Source organism: Cyanistes caeruleus, chromosome 18 (genome assembly GCF_971803275.1).
Source record: "Cyanistes caeruleus chromosome 18, bCyaCae1.hap1.1, whole genome shotgun sequence".
Lineage (NCBI taxonomy): Eukaryota > Metazoa > Chordata > Aves > Passeriformes > Paridae > Cyanistes > Cyanistes caeruleus.
Genome location: NC_141718.1, coordinates 1880136 through 1896241, shown reverse-complemented (window position 1 = coordinate 1896241; position 16106 = coordinate 1880136). Strand labels below are relative to the sequence as shown.

Here is a 16106-nt window from a genome sequence, read left to right as displayed (position 1 = left end):
ATAGAAAGAATAAACCCACAGTGAATTTGTTATTATCTGTTAGCAAAAGCAGCAGCTTCCCACCAAGGCTGGAATTTCCATCTTGGTTTGGCAGGCACAGGGCTGTGAAATGATTACTGTGTTTACTTTTCCTTTGCTAACTATAAAATCCCATTCCACTGCCCTGCCAAGAATGACTGAAGCTAATAAAATTCAGGCATTTGGAAGAAAGCAATAATAAACCTCCCTTTTGGGGCCTTTATGATGAAATTTCCCCACTCCAATCAGCGATTATGCTGCATTCATGAACACTAGTGATGTCTCCAAGTGCACCCAGATTGACTCAAATCAATATTTAGCTTTGCTAGAGACTGGGAGTCTTTCTCCTTGTGGCAGCTGAAGGCAGAATCACTGCACAAGTCTAGAAGAAGCCTTTGAAAAAACAGCTTACAAGAATAGGAGGGAGCAAATATAGAGATATGTATTTGTATATTTATATATAAAAATGTAAGCTCTTCACTTACTTAAAAACCTATAAAAAGTGTACACACATGAATTCACGAATTTACAACTCTCCAAATATATTGAAAGCCTTTCATATAATGCATTGTATATATTTATATACACATACCTGTCTATTCTTTAGGAGTTTTTAGTGTTTGAAAGCCTGCAATGTTCCTGTGTTTACATCTGCCACTCTGCCTGTTGCCGAGGCAGAAACACATTAGCTGCTGGGGGCAATCTGTTCTACATCATACCTGAGATGGCTGGCATGAGATAAAATAACACAGACCTGAAAACCAGCTTGAAATAAAAGCCTGTGCTTGGTTTGGTCACGTAACCACGTGGGACAGCTTGATCTGCACAAGGAAATGGTTCTTTTTTAAGCAGTCATGGGAACAACAGCGTCCAAAGCAGAGATCAGAAGGCAGAAAGGATCACTGCTGCTCCTCAGGGAACAGCACAGATGGAGAGAAATCAGACCCTGTTGGGGCAGTGACCAGAGCCTGCTGCCCAAAGTCAAGCCTAGGAAGCATTCCCATGCCATGGCAGCAGAGAAATCCGCTGTGGGTGTGTGCTGGATGCCACGGGCTCTGCAGCCCTGGGAGAATCCCTCAGGATGCAGCAGAGGACTGGGAAACACCACAATCACTGTCCATGTCCTCTTGCTGGGCACTGCCAGAGGATAGTGTGCTTCTTCCTCTCAGGAAAGGGTACCAGGTGCAGGATTAAGGGCAGATGAAGGCAGGAAGAACACCGGCACCTGGCAGAAGATGCTCTGTCAGAGCAGAGATGACCCAAGAGTAACTAGACAGAGGTCAGGATTGCAAGGAGGTGGTTCAGGTCATTTCATCCCACACTGCTTCTCCCCCACTAATTTCTACTTTTGCTCCACCAAACCTGGGGTAGGACAGAACACATTGCTCCTGCCCTGAGCCAGCTCTGCCGCTGGATAAAAGCCCACTTCCAAGGACAGAGGGAACAGGCTCCACTGTGCTCTCGCTCCTTATCCTCCTGGAAAAAGGTGCCAAGAATTAGAATTACATTTTTCGAGAGCAGCAGAACAAGCCAAGGGCCTGTCAGCTTGTCCTAAAACAACCCCTCTCTGCTCGCCGAGCACGCAGCCAGCATTCCTGACACACACCAGCGTCCATCGCCCCCCGGCCCCCCCATGCGGCACGAGGCTGCCGAGCCAAAAATCCCTCTGAATGTGCTCTGCCTAAAACACAGCCAAAGAGTTTTTCTGTTTAAAAAGCAAGTTTAGGTCCAAAAAGAAAGGAGGTTTTCAGCGAGTGATTTTAACTAGGCCCTCTGGCACTCGACAGTTCCTCTCTTGTTATGGATGCTAAGGGTGTTAAGAGATGAGGCTCCACGAAGCACGAACGTGAAGTCACAGAGCTTTAGCAAGGGCTGTTGCCATGTTCAATATGTTATTACAGCTCCATCACCACAGGCACAAAGAGCAGCACCTCATCTCTGCCAAATCCATCTCTGAAATCACTCCCCCACTCCATCCCCTCCAGCAGCAGCAGGCAAACACCACTGATTGCTGTTGCATCTCCTCCACAGCTTCCACCCCACGCTGAGAAGGAAGGTATTAGCATGAAATACCCTCCTCCTCAAAACACAGCACCCAGAATCAATCTGATGGGTGTCACAACTCACTGGCTTTCATTGTGCCAGTCAGGACTGTTGATGGGCTGCACTTCCCAACCATGCAGAAGTACAGCACCAAAAATTGGTTTGGTGCTCTACATCCACGGAGAAGTCACCCAAGTTGCTCCCAGGAAGATCCTTGGGTAGGAGGGGTGTGCAGGGATGCTGAACACCTGTGAGATGTATGTGCTTGCAAATTGGTTACAAGCTCCTGCTGCTTGGTCACCTGCACTAACTGGACAGATCCCACACAAGCCATCCCGGAGTGTGCCTGGATCTGGCGGGAGCTGGAGCGATGCTCCCTGCCCAGCAGCACCCACACCCCCTCCCAGAACATGAGGGAGAAGAAGAAAAACAGATCAGGATGAGACTTTTCAAGGGGGAAAAATAAAATAGCCAGGATGTCCTTCTTGTTAGCAGGACCAAATTCTTTCCTTGACTTTCATTCCAGGAGGGTTTTTTTTTTTAACACAAATGAACACAACTGGCTGAGCACAGGCAAAAATGGCACAGCCATTGTCACCCCACACCATCCTCATGCTCTGGAGACAAGCATCAGTTCCTGCCATACCAACACTATTTCCTAGGTCCCACCTGAGGACTGACAAAGTAGCAAAGTAGCTCTCCTCTCTCCTGCATTTCCAGGACAAAACAGGGCACATTCGAATTCTCGCTATCAGATAAAATAGTTACATCAACACATACAAACACTTCATAGATGGAGAAGAAAAGACTCCACAAATCCACACAGCTCAGCACACTGCCTACTGCAAGCACAGAGCCAGAAATATTTCTTCCAATTACAGGGGTGAGGCACACAAAGTCAGGGGACTTTCTTTCCCTCCAGCAGATCAGGTGAGATGTCGCACTGCGCGAGCCTTGTAATATTGACTGAGTGGAACAGAAAAGTCCAATTATGTAAATGATGAAGCAGGTTCCCGGGAAGCAGCCAGCCCTATCACACTGTCCTTCACTACCACTGGCTTGAAAGGCAATTTAGAAGGTTGTTTTGGATGTCGATCACCACAAACGAGCTGAAGAAGTGTGAAACAACCTGTGCTTGAGGCACCATCAGCTCTCCTGTTGGATTTCCAGCTGGACCAAGCCTTGGCCCTGGTGCCTGTGGCTCGAGGAGCACTGCAGGCTGGAGCAGACAGGGCAAGGGGAGACCCAGGCTGCAAGCAGTTCTGGGAAGGGTCAAAGGGTTTTACATCCTGCCTCTGGAATGTTTCTGCAGCCCATGAAGGTTTTTCTTGCTGTACCTGAGTCTCTCAGACCATAAGTTCAGTTCTCTGGCCATGGGAACTTCAGCTGAGAAATGGAATAAAACCAGTTGTCTTACAATCATGGTGCTCCTTTCCTTCGCCCCTCAGATGGGGGAGCCAAACATCTCACAAGGACTCGCGCAAAAGCATCTGCTTTTCAAATGAAACCAGCACGAGTCCATGCATGGGATGGAGACTCCAGATACAACACACCTCAGGCTGTTCCCTTGGCTCCCTGTCCACACTGGTGCATGGCAGGGGCTGCTGACCACCCCTGCAGCCATCCTGGCACAGTGGGCAATGGAACAGACTGCCAGGCATGCCAGGAGAGCCACTCTGCTTGCACACCACAGGCACACATTCCCAAAGGTGTGTGTTCACAGCTGAGCAGGGGTTGACACACTGACACTCATCCCATCCTCCCATGATTTGGAAATTGTCTTCAGAGTAGGGAGGAAATCCAGCCAGAAGTGTTAGTGCTGTGGCAACGTGAACAACGCAAATATTTCAGCTTTTAAATATGTTTGGAATGACAGAGAATGCCAACATGTCCCTCATCTTCCCAGAAATAGCTTTGAATCATTGCTCCCCTAACGTAAATTCCCCACCCCACCAAATAATTATTTATTTAATTTTTTTTTTTGTAACCAGATTTTTATCAGCCAGAAGTCGACAGTGTGAGCAAGCACACGGCAGACGGGTGGGTGTCAAACACGTCACAGGAGGATCCTCCTGGCTCGACAGCCCCGGCTCCACTGGAGCTGCTGTGCTCAACAGCCCCACGCCCCTGATGGGCGCCCAACGCCACTGGCTCGGCTTCACAGGGAGAGCCCAGCTGCAAGGAGAGTTAACAAGAACTGCTGCTCTCAGCAAGGGAAGGAGCACAAAAGCAGGAAAGACGTAGGTGTGTTTGTACCCACTAGAATTGTTTCATTTCACTGCTCAGATCTGAGGTTAGAGTTACTTCTATAGAAGTGCACTCCTCCAAGAGGTGGGGAGGCCACACGGCATGTGCAGGCTTTGCATGGAGCACCCCGCAGTCCTCAGGACAAGAAGTTCTTGTCATGGCACAGTGAGGAATTTCATTTTCCACAGGGCTGGTGAAGCCAGGCACTGGCACAGGTCTCTGCGCCTCACTTGGGTTCTGGATAACTGGGATGAAGCAACAGGCTGCTGGCAGCATTGGTGTGTCCCCTGTCCATTGGTGCTCTCACAGCTCCACAGGATCCCTCTGCATGGGTGTCCTGCAGGGCTTGCTGGCAGCCAGCCCCTCCTCCCCACCAGATGTGGGCACAGCTGGCCAAGGAAGCATCTCCCTCTCTTACAGCAGAGATGCTCAGCTGGGGAAACCAGACTTGCTCTGTGTCTCAGTCCCCACTGGCAGACATTCCCCAAAAGCCCATGGAACAAGCCCAGAGCTCTTTTGCTCAAGTGAAAAACAACCTCCCGTGGGGTAGGGAGAGCCCAGAGTGATCCCCGCTGCAAACTCAGAGGCTATGGGAGGACACACATCCAGGGACGGCCGACGCTCACAGCTTGTTCCATTCTCCAGCCCCTCTGCGCTATTGTTCCACAGCAATAAATCACGGGGAGGCGCTGGAATTCCGGGCTGTTTTCCCCAGGAGGGAGCCTGGGGTGCCGGAACCGAGATGTTGCCTGGCTGTGCCTGCCAATTCCCTCGGCGACCGCCGCGCTGAGCCCTCCACTCCCACGCATCCCGCCGGAGCACCACGGCTCTCCCGGTTCAAAGCGTGTCCACCCCCTCCGCTCCCTTCCCCCAGCCCTGGATTACTCAATTAGAGATTATGCTTTTGCCAGTTACCTCCAAGCCAACTGGGGCCTCTGCCAAGGTCAACACGAGTTCCAGCCAGTTTCATTAATAACTGCGAGACCAACCCACTGGAAACTCTGAGAGGTTAATCCCAGCAACAGATCAATGTTCCCATAACACAGGCACGGAGCAGAAACGCAACTGGTGATTTACCAGCCAGCCCAGCTATCTGTGCTGGGAGCTATGGCACTGCTCCTCCATCCCATACCAGGGCATACCCTGCTGCCAGAGACCTGAGCCTCCCGCTCCTCTCCCCCAGTGCATTTGTCAGGGATGGAGCAGCTGCCAGGGAGCAGCACTGCCAAGGCAGCGGCGCAGTGAGGAGGAAGCAGAGCTCCCGAAAGGCCTTTCTGCTGTCCTCAGTGCCCACCAGCCTGCGGCCAGGGCAGGAGTTAGCAGGCTGGCCAAGAGCCTTTTCCATCCCACAGCCTGTCTTCCAGGAGTTCATTGTAAATTGGGCTCTGGGACGGGCAGCCAGTGTGAAATTTGGCATGTACGCTGCTGGCTTCAATGCATCATTAAAAAGGCATTTCAAATGTGTTAATTCCTCCTTTTTCAATTAACTGCTTTTAAAGCTACATTGATATGCATGAAAGCAAAATACCCTCTGCCCTAATTTCTGTTTTGCCATACCTATTTCCTGACCTTAGTGCTGTCTTTTCCAAGAGTACGCCCCCACACACACACACACACACTTTCCTTATTCCATTTTTCAGTCCATAACACAACAAAAACGGTCATGCAGAACGGGAAGAAATTAAAACCTCTGCACAATGTAAAGCAGAGCCCAAGTCTTAACAACACATGGCTTTTTAATTGCCTTTTTCCATGCACAGTTGTTAATTATTTTACAAAAGAGGGAAGTGGCATTGTCCCTTGTACAGATGGGGAAATCTGAGATAGAGAAAGGGGAAGAGACTTACCCGGTGACCAGCAGCCTGCCAGGGCAGATGGCAGCAAGGTTCAGGTTTCCTAAGCCTCCACCCAGCCCCATTCCCATGGGATTACATGGCTCCCTGTAAGTGAATTCCTGTCAGAGCAAGAGGCCACTCATAAGTGCAGCCTTGCAAGGGGACTAAATGCAGATCACGACTGACTCACATCCTATAGGAAGGAGCAGCAAGCCTCGTATGTGGTGGAAGAGCAGGCTTTAAAATGGGAAGAAGAAGAAGAGAGAAAGCACAACAGGAATAAGAAGAGATGGAAGGGGAGAGGCAGGATGAAGCTCCAGCTCTGGAGAGGGGAGAGCAGGCTCTGGCTGACCAGATGTGCCATGCTCACTGTCCCTGGGAGGCAGGATCATGGGCAGCACCAGCTGTACACGTGTGTGCAGGGACAGGGATCGTGCACAACATCACTGCTCTGCTCTGGGGCTGTCTGCTTCACTCCTGGCTGCTGTTACCTGAGGGAGGTCCGTGACATTACTGGAAGGAAAACAGAAGCCACCAAGGGTCCTGGGAAGCAGCTCCTGCCTCTCTGCCAAGAACACACCTGGCAAAGCCACATCATATCAGCCTTTCCAGTGAATCCCACATCCAGGCTTGCAGTGATTGAAAAAACAGCCCTGCTTTAGTTGTTCTGGTTACTGTCAGCCAGATAAAGGGAGAACCTTCCCAGGGGAAAAGCATCAGTTCCAGCTGGCACAGAGGGTACAGGGAGGTTTCATTTCTCCCCAGCAGACCGAGCTCACCAGAGCCCTCGAGGCCACATCCAACAGCAGGAGCACAGGACCACAGCACTGAAGCAACATAACAACACACAACAGCAGGAAAAAGATGCTGAAATGGGGTAAAGAAAACAACCTTCTGCCTCTGGCTTGAGAAGAAACACTGGTGTTTGAGGATATGAGCAATGTGAGGTTCTTAAGGAAAGGTTGTGTGTCTTTTACTTGGCCAAGTGAAATTTAGCTGAAAGCTGCTGCTTTTGAAAGGCACGCTGCCCAAAAGTTTGTCTGCTTTCTCCAGGGAAAATGCACTGATCCAAGAGCTTCTCCTTTACAGCCTTGCTTGGAGGGAGGCTGCAATGATACTGAACAGGGTTTAAGGGGCCCTGCTCCTCCTGTTTGGGAGAGGTAAATGAGGAACAAAAGACATAAGAAATCCATTTCTCTTCGGGGGAGGAAAAACTCTGAAGCCTGTTACGAGCAGTTACCCCATCAATTGTTCTGTCTGTGTTCAGAGCATAGATTATGGCTGTAAACAAAGGCCTTGGAAACGTGCAGGAATGGTGCTGACTTCTCTCCCCTGGGCTGAAGGTTATCCAGTTATCAATGGTTATTAGGGATGTGCTAAACTTTCATCCCATCACAGACCTGATTCTGCATCTCAGCTCAACAGCTGCTCTGAGACCAGGAGAGACCAAGAGGTTTCCACTGCCCGAGAGCAACATCCATTACAGTCACATCCCCTGGGACAGTCAGCCTGGCGCCCAGAGCGTGTAACCAAACCCCTACCCTTTTTATTGAGGGCTTTGTGGAGCTCTTACTGTGCAGAAGTGAGCTCAATCTGCAAAATCACCATGAAAACCAGTCCTAGCACTATTACCCCAGTGAGTAAATTGAGCTCCTCCCCACGCAGTGACTGCAACAATGAGGAATGGGGTAACGGGTAAGGAACAACTCCTGGGATACTCTAAACAACCAGCAGGCTGTTCAGCAATGCTGGGCTCACGTGGTGCATCTCACCCAAAGAGCTGCCCCAGATAAAGTGTTGAGCGACTTTGTCAGACACTGAGTCAACAGCAAAGACAGAACAGCAAATATCTCTCTCCAGCTCTGGTCACTGTCACACATGTCCTGCCACCATGTGTGTGCCACTGCTCTGTGTCACACGTCACCCTCAGCACAGAGACTCTCAGGAAGGTCTTTATCATCCCTCCCAGGTGGTGAGTTCAGGGCCCAGTGCTGAATTCAGCTGTGGCTGGCTCAGCGTGGCTGCAAGAAGAGGTTCTGGCTGTGTCCCCAGCCCAGAGCTGTGCCCAAAGGGCAGCCTCAGCTCTCTGCATGTCCCCTGCACCCACAGCCAGAGCAGCTCCTCTGGCATGCTGAGGGGCTCAGAGCAACGCACACATCGGCTGCAGGAGCTTTCCCTCAACCTTAGTGTCCACCAGCTAGTTAAGAATCTAGAAACTAATCTAGTTTCTAGACTAGTCTGAGGACAACTGCTCAGGACTAACACCCGAAGACTGCTATTAAGCCAATTTGCCAAGCTGCAAAGGCTGATATACCCTGTGTCCCTGACTTGCCTCCTGCTCCCAGCCACCTGAACAGCACTGAGATCATCCAGTCTTGCAGTGAGCTCCATCAAACCCATTCTGGAAGCAACCCCTGCTAGTTCAGAGCAACTAATCCCAGCTCCACTCAGGCTCTCACCAGTCAGGGACACATTTTCTTCTTCCTTCCAGACTCTAAAATTACAAATGGCTCCACTAAAAGCATAATCTTGTCTTGCTGAATTGCATCTCAGCTCTCTCTCTCTTTCATTAACAAATGTTTTAAGCCCTGTAAAATCCATGTACTTCTTGGAAACGTGTCACAGACCAAGAAGCAAATGTAGCCCCTAAACTGATGAACTAATTCCTCAAGAGCAGCTCTACCTATTAGAAACAAATAGTTGAGACAATCCATGGTTTTCTGGTGAGAGGCAGAACAGAACTGCTGGTGGGAATAATGTGAAGACAGCAAAGTCATCCTGGTTTCCTCCTATCTTTGGAGAGGGCTATTTTTTGTTTTGTGGACAACAGCGCATTTTCCCCATCAGCCACCCAACCAACACCCCCTGAGGATGCTCCAGAGCCTTCAGGTCTCCCTTGGCACCTGAACTACTCCAGAGTTAAATATCCTTCTCATTAAAAGAGGTCAGAGGGATCTCAGGTAAAGCTCACCAGTATTGTACAGGTAAGAAATGTCTGAATCCCCCAGCATTCCCAAGGAAGATCTCTCTTGTCCATGTGTCATTTCAATCAGCTCCCACAGGGATACAGCAAATCATCCCCATCTTCCTGGGTAAGAATTCCACTTCCCTTTCACTTCACTGAGGGCTGGGGCAATTCCCAAGCCCAGCCTGCAACTGCACCAACCCTCAGCACCAGCATCAGAGCACATTTATCCAGCAAGACTTTCCTGCCAACCATGTCCAAACTGGAGGTAAAATCAAATACAATTTACCCCAAGAGAAGATGAAAGTAAATCCAAACAGGCACACAAGTAAGGGATTTCTCTTTGCAACATTTATTCCTTGTGCAGAGGGGACAATTGTAAGTAAACGATTTGCTTTGTTAAATGAGCCTGGGACAAGGGAGGCTTTCCTGGGGAAGATTATATTAAAGAACCACCAGAAACCGATTCCAGCCCTTCAAACACCAATATTAAATAAAGAGATGTGATAAATGAGAAGCGTCAAGTAAAAATCAAATCAAGGCAGAGTATCCAGAAAAGCCAGACATGACCATCCTTAATTCAGCCTACAGGAGCCTCCAAATTGTTCTGGTGCATCTAACAGCCCAGTAGAAAAAGCCCATGACTGTAAGAGTTACAGGGAAAGCTGATATGCTTCTGTTCCCCCAGAATGGTCACCCCACCTCAGGGAAAACCATCCAGTACCTCCAAGCACTGTCTGATGCTTTGGGAACCACGATCTACACTGAATTCAGCAGCAGCTCAGAGCCTCAAAGGCAGCTCTACACAAGCCCAAAATGCAGACCCAGCCATCAGCTCCTTACCTTTGAGAGATCCTCTGTGGCTCCCTGCTGGCTCTGGCTCAGGAGAGGCGAGTGCCGCATCAGGGGGTCCTGCAGCAGGTCCAGGCGTGGCCTCTTGGTTTCAATGAACTCCAAGTCCGATGGCTTGGTCAGGTCAGAGAGATAGGAATGGCCCTCGGTCCTCAGGTGCAGCTCCTGAGATCTGGGGACAAAAGGGAAAGGAGCCTTTAGAAAAGAAACAACCTCTGCTCTTCCCCTGCTCCATGACTGCAAACCACTCGAGGAGGACGGGGCACTATTTTCCAGCAAGATCCATGTGGGGAGGCCAGGTGGCCCTGCACTCAAACATCTCAGGTCTCTGCAGACCCAAAGGCACAGCCCCATAGCTCAGCTGCTGGGCTGGGTGCAGGTCCTGGAGCAGGACCAGCACCACCATCCAAGCCCAAGGGGCCACCCTGCTGTCCCCCTCCTCAGCACCGCTGCTGTGTCACCTGGAAAGCCCTGCTGTCATCTCCTGTGCCTCCAGTGCAGTGGGTGGCTGTCCCTGCACTGGGACAAAGTGAGTGAGGCTGCAGGTCTGAGCCTCCCCTGTCATTGCACATGGGTTGGACTGGTCAGAAAAAGGCAAAGCTTGGAAAATCCTCAAATCCACCCCGTAAATCCTTCCCTGCCTCCAAGACCAGGCTGAGCCCCCTTCTGCCACATTTGGCTTATTTAGCCAAAGGTACCTGCCCCACTGTTTATATTTAATGTCTTCTATAGGAATACCAAAGATTATATGTTGGGGAAAAAATGCCTACTCCTCCATGGCTAGACAGTAGGGATTTATTTTTCCAGGATGGGGGAGGAAAGAAACCAGCCACATGTAGTTGCACGTCTCTGACACAGTCCTGGCAGGCTGCAAAGGCACATTATCCAGTGATAGCAACTGCACCATCGAGTCACATCGAGCTCAAACATCTTTTACCTGTTAAATATGATGCACTTGGTAACACCTGGAGAGTGGGCTTGGTTTTGCTTTTTTTTTCAACAAATGTTGAACTTTTTTTGTACTCCTGTTTTCCTCTGCAGGATTCTCTTGTGGGAATTGTAAAGGATCCTACAAAAATACATTAAACCTTTTACTATGCCCTAGGATCAGCTTTGCTGCAGCAACTCCAAGGGTGTGTTTTTAACACTTCAGGCAGAAGTGTCTCTTAAAAAAAAATATAAAATGAAGCACAGGAGATTCAAAGCTTGTGAAAAAACATGGGGTGTTTTTCTTTTCCCCTTAAACAGGATTGTTGCAATTCTCCTGAGCTGGTGGTAAAATGTCCTCCCCAGTTACCAAACACTAACAAACCTGACAACTTTTGGAGCTGCTTGAAGGGGAGAGAGCATAGAACACAGGGGTTCTTATGCATCATTTGCCCCCACACACAAACTGCAACTGCTGACATTAAAAACCTCAGAGAAGATGGCAAAAAGGGAAGGATCCAGAGTGCCCTGAAGCCAGCAGCTGTAACAGCTCTGGATAACATCCAGGGAGAGGATCTTGTAGAAATCCACCCTGAGCGCTGCCCTAAGCCCTCCCCTGCAGCAGCATGGCCAACTTAACCCAGCCCCAGGGAATCAAGATAAAACTGGGGGAGGTTAGTTTTTAATTAAACATCAACAGCAGGCACAAAGCACACGCATGCCAAGCTCTGCTGCTGTGGGTCTGGCATTGGGTTCTCAAACAGGATCTGGCTCATCCTCTTCCTCCTCCCCAGCAAGAAGGGGACAGAAGAATGGTGAGGCTGCAGCACTGCCTTTGGTGCTCCAGCATCCCAGACAGAATGTACAGCCCACACAGCAAACCCTCCAGAGCTGAACAGCCCTGAAATCTGGCACTGAAGCACAGCTCGCTTCACCTGCAAACACTTCCATGCTGAATGATTCTCAACTTTTCCCAGCAAGCCCAGAAATCTCTCCTGGCACCTCTCAGGTTTCCTGCTGCCTGGTCCCAGACCTTCACGCAATGCCCACAGCTGCACGCCGGCATTTCAGCCTCTGCTGTAAAACCCAGGAACAATGAGCAACTGTTGAGCTGGGCAGGTGCTAAAATATTCCAACACCCAAGGCCCTGCTCTAGTGAGGCAATTAAAAATCAGATGTATTTATTTTCACTTCTTCCCCCTTTTTAAGGCTGTATAACCAAGAAGCTGCTAATTGAGAAAGGACGGCACCAAGACCTCTGCAGTTGTCAGGAACCCGACACAACTGCTCCACTCATTAAAACCCCATGGATTCTCAAGATAAGAGCACCACTGAGCTTTACAAAGGCTGTTACTCACAGCGAGGCAGGGGCCACGCCAGGGAAAGCAGCTGCAATGTTATAAGGTGCTATTTTATTTCCATTTCCACATCCACTGGAACGACTATTAACTTTATCCACTGGAATTTCCAGCCGCTCCCGAGATTACTTTGCCCAACACAACCCGCTCAGCCTGTCCTGGCTGCAAACACAAATGATTTTGCTTGAAGCCTTCACACCTTTCACTCTTCACATCCACACCTGCAGCAAGCTCTTTACAACAGACTTTTATATGGCAATGACGCTGCTGTCAGTGCAAAAATTACTCTGCCTGAAAAACCCTCCCGCTGCATTGAGTTTGGGGTTTGCTGAATTTTCCAAATAGTTCCCACCCATCTGGTTTATTCCAGAGATTCCTACTTCACTGAAGGGAAAGAGTGTTTTTAATTGCATGTGAGTTGTGCATAATTAAATGAGGCAAAGCAAATGCCAGCATTAATTATGAAGTGGGACAGGTTAGTCTTCACCTGAGTCCTTCACCACCAACACCGAATACTCCAGAGAAGCAGAGCAGCCTGAGATGTGCTGACACACAAGGCTGGGTGCCCAGGGTTTGCCCAACTTCCAACCACTCCCACACTGCTCAGGGTAGGTCCAGAAGGCCAAGACAGCCCAAGATGAGACCTTTGGTTTATTACTAACCCAGCAGATGAACCGCACCTTCCCAGCTGCAGAGCTGCGTTACTCATTCACCGGGGCTGCTTCCTCAACAGACTCACAGAGGGGGTAAGGAAGGCAGGAGCAGATAAAATCCTACAGCAATGTGGGATATCTGCAGCTCGCCCCAGCAAGTGTACAGGATGGGCTGAAAACACAGACTACCTGATAGCTGGGCATCAAGGAATCAAGGAATCCTTAAGGTTGGAAAAGACCTCTAAAATCATTGAGTCGAGTCATTAAGCGGAGAGCTGGGGAGAAAGGATCAAATGAGGTATCCTGAGCTGCCCTTGGTTGGGAATTGTAAGAGCAGTCATGATGAGATCTTACCATGAGGGATCTCACTTGTACTTTCCTGAAGCCAAATCACTGCCAAATGGGCAAGTACAAGCTTCAGGAGGCCAAAGACACTCCCTCCCCAATAACCCACTGTCTCTGGCTCCTCAGAGCAGCACAACCCTCCCCTGCTCCTCAGACCTTCCCATTTCTGCAGCAGAAGGTGGCTGCAGGAGGAATGATGGCTATTCTGGAACATCCAGCAAATCCAGCTTGACTTCCTGAAGCCTCCTGCACCAAGGGCTCAAAACATGGGCAGTGATTCTGAGCCAGCTCCCACCAACGTCCCAGCAAGAGAGAGCACTTAAAGAGCTGCTCCCATCTGCAAATACTGTTCCCTACACCATGGAGATAACATAACCAGGCTGGAAAACTGATTCTCAGTGTCTCCTGGAACCAGAACCATGACAAATGATGGCTTTGCTGAGGCTGTTTATTTCCTTCAGCTAAGATGGTTTGGTGGGAAATTGTCTCCAAAAGTAAGTTCTAAAAACAGTATTCAACCCCCACAGGTACAGACAAACAATAAAATGCTTTTGAGAGACAGTAATATAGAAAAACCACTGGTGTTGAAGTGAATTATTTATAGCCAACGCTAAGATTTGTCAGAGGTTTCAACAACACCTTTACAGCTAATGAAAGCCAGAGTGTGAGACTGGGCAAATTGGGACCTGTTGAAGAGAGGAACTGGAGGCTTTGTAGGAGCAAACCTACCACCAGGGACCTACAAAAACATGTCCAGGACCAGCTGATATATTCCCTTTGCCATCTAGGTGGAGAGGGAGATAAACCATTGTGACTTGATGGGAAGAGCTGCATGTCTGGGCGGGAAGACAGAGCTGCTCCCACGCCCTCAGCAATGTCTGCCAGCAGCAGGACTGAGTCTTCCCAAGCCAAAGGTGTGGGACAGCCTCGAGCAGGATGCTCAGCTCACCATGAGGCTCAGCTGAAGGATTCCCAGGTCCTCAGCAGCTCTGTCCAAGCACCCATGTGCATCCTCGGGATGTGCATTCCCACACAAGGGCAGGGAGCAGTGTCTGGCTGCCCTGCACAAGCCCTCAGCCACCTTCTTCCAAGCCAAGTGCAATTTAGATAAGGGCAGATGCTTTATTTAAAACTTGCATATTAAAGATCCCCATACACAGAGCCTGAATTATTCATGGACAGCACCAGCAGAAGCTTTAATACAATGGCACTGCCTCGCTCAAGAGGAAGAGAAGGAATATTTGTCTCTCCCCACATGCATCCAAAACTGCAGCCTGCCAGTAAAGCCCTCCTAGCAGTCCTGGGGGGCTGGAACATTCCTGACCCAGTGGCTTCAGGGACATCCCATGCCCCTGGCCACCCTCCATGGACATGCCAGGCAGCTCACACCAGAGCTTGCAAGGTAAGGCTTGTCCCCAAGTGCCTCCACACCAGCACCTGCCCTCTCCAGATGTTGTTTTCCTGCGTTCAATTATGAGGAAGAAAAAACCGCAGCTCCTGGTACATAATTTCCAGTGTGAAAGACACAGATATATGGTTGTGGGGATTTCAGCCGCACCGCCGCTCACTCCCGAGAAAAGGATCACCTTTAAAAACGGAAACTTAATTAAAAACCATAAATAAAAGCAAATTGGTCATGCTGTTACCTTGGGAGCAGCTGGTGCCATTTGGGCCAGCACAGATGAAGACGGAGAGCCGCGTGTGATCTCCTGCACCACGCACGCCGCCTCAGCTTCCCACCCCTCCCTGGGCTCCTGGGCTGGCAGGATTCACCCCAGCAAGAGGCACGGTGATCTGGCCTGCTCTCCACTCTGCACGTGGCTATCTCAGATGGCTGCAGAAACACAGCACATGTTCAGTGTACCCTAAATGTCACCCTGCAGATTGACACCAGGCAGACTCTTTGTGCCTGCTAAGCAGAACGGCTCCGAAGGCAGAGCATGGTCTCCTGAGCTGGGAAAATAATCTATGAAAATAGTGACTCATCTTATTCGGGATAAAGGTGGAACACACTGTGTTAACACACATACCATTTATTTACAGTCACATTTTCTGCCAGAGAAGCAGAGAGAAGTATCCACCCCAGCATTCCTGCATTAATATGGAACCTTGCTCTAAAATCCTAACACATATGAAAAATTAGAAAAATCCAGTTCCTTGATTTTTCAGATCCCTTACCCTCTGGCACCTGCCATTTAACATTCAACCCAGTTTTTCTCGCTTCTTTTGAGGACCAAAATATATATAGAAGAGGGGAAAAAAGCCCTAATCCTTGTCACCTTGCCAGGACATTCCACTGCAAGCATTCATGGTACGACTTGTACCAACAGCAGATCCTGAAATATTTCTCTTCGCTCCTGCAGACCAGTTGGCACAGCCAACTGAAGAAGCTAAAGGGAAGTCTGTGGATCCTTCCAAGAAAAAGCCTGGTACCAAAAAAACCATCACGGAAAGCAGCACATCCCTGCAAAGACAGGCAGAGCCAATTTTCCCTACAGCAAGAGATTCAGAGTGGTTCAGGTTTTCCTTCCTTCTTCCAGCCAGAATTTCTGCACAGGGAGTTCTATTCTTTGCCCAACCACCAAGGGGTGATGACAACTCTTGATTCTGACATACATGGAGAAGGGCAGTCTGCAATTTCCCAACAAGCTTCTTGCCCAGGAGGCCCCAAAATGCAGGACCATTTCAGCATTCCATTCCTTCCAGCAAGTTACCACTCGACGCCTTTTTGCCAACAACACTTGATTCATCCTTAACACATTGTGCCCATGGTGAAACGCTTCACCTCTTGTTCCCTTTCCTCTGAATCACAACAAACCACCATGCTGGTGGCTACAGCAAAACTGCAGCCAGGAGACACTGA

General features: G+C 49.5%; 1 protein-coding gene across 19 annotated transcripts in view; it reads right to left on the bottom strand.

Annotated features, from left to right (window-relative positions):
- The window catches only part of NCOR2 (nuclear receptor corepressor 2), a 225541-nt gene that overhangs the window by 123971 nt on the left and 85464 nt on the right, over window positions 1-16106 (bottom strand). For all 19 annotated transcript variants that reach the window (XM_086855208.1, XM_086855219.1, XM_086855225.1 and 16 more), the window contains one exon: window positions 9952-10132. In XM_086855208.1, the coding sequence (XP_086711334.1) occupies window positions 9952-10132 (181 nt within the window). The remainder of the gene's footprint in view (window positions 1-9951; window positions 10133-16106) is intronic.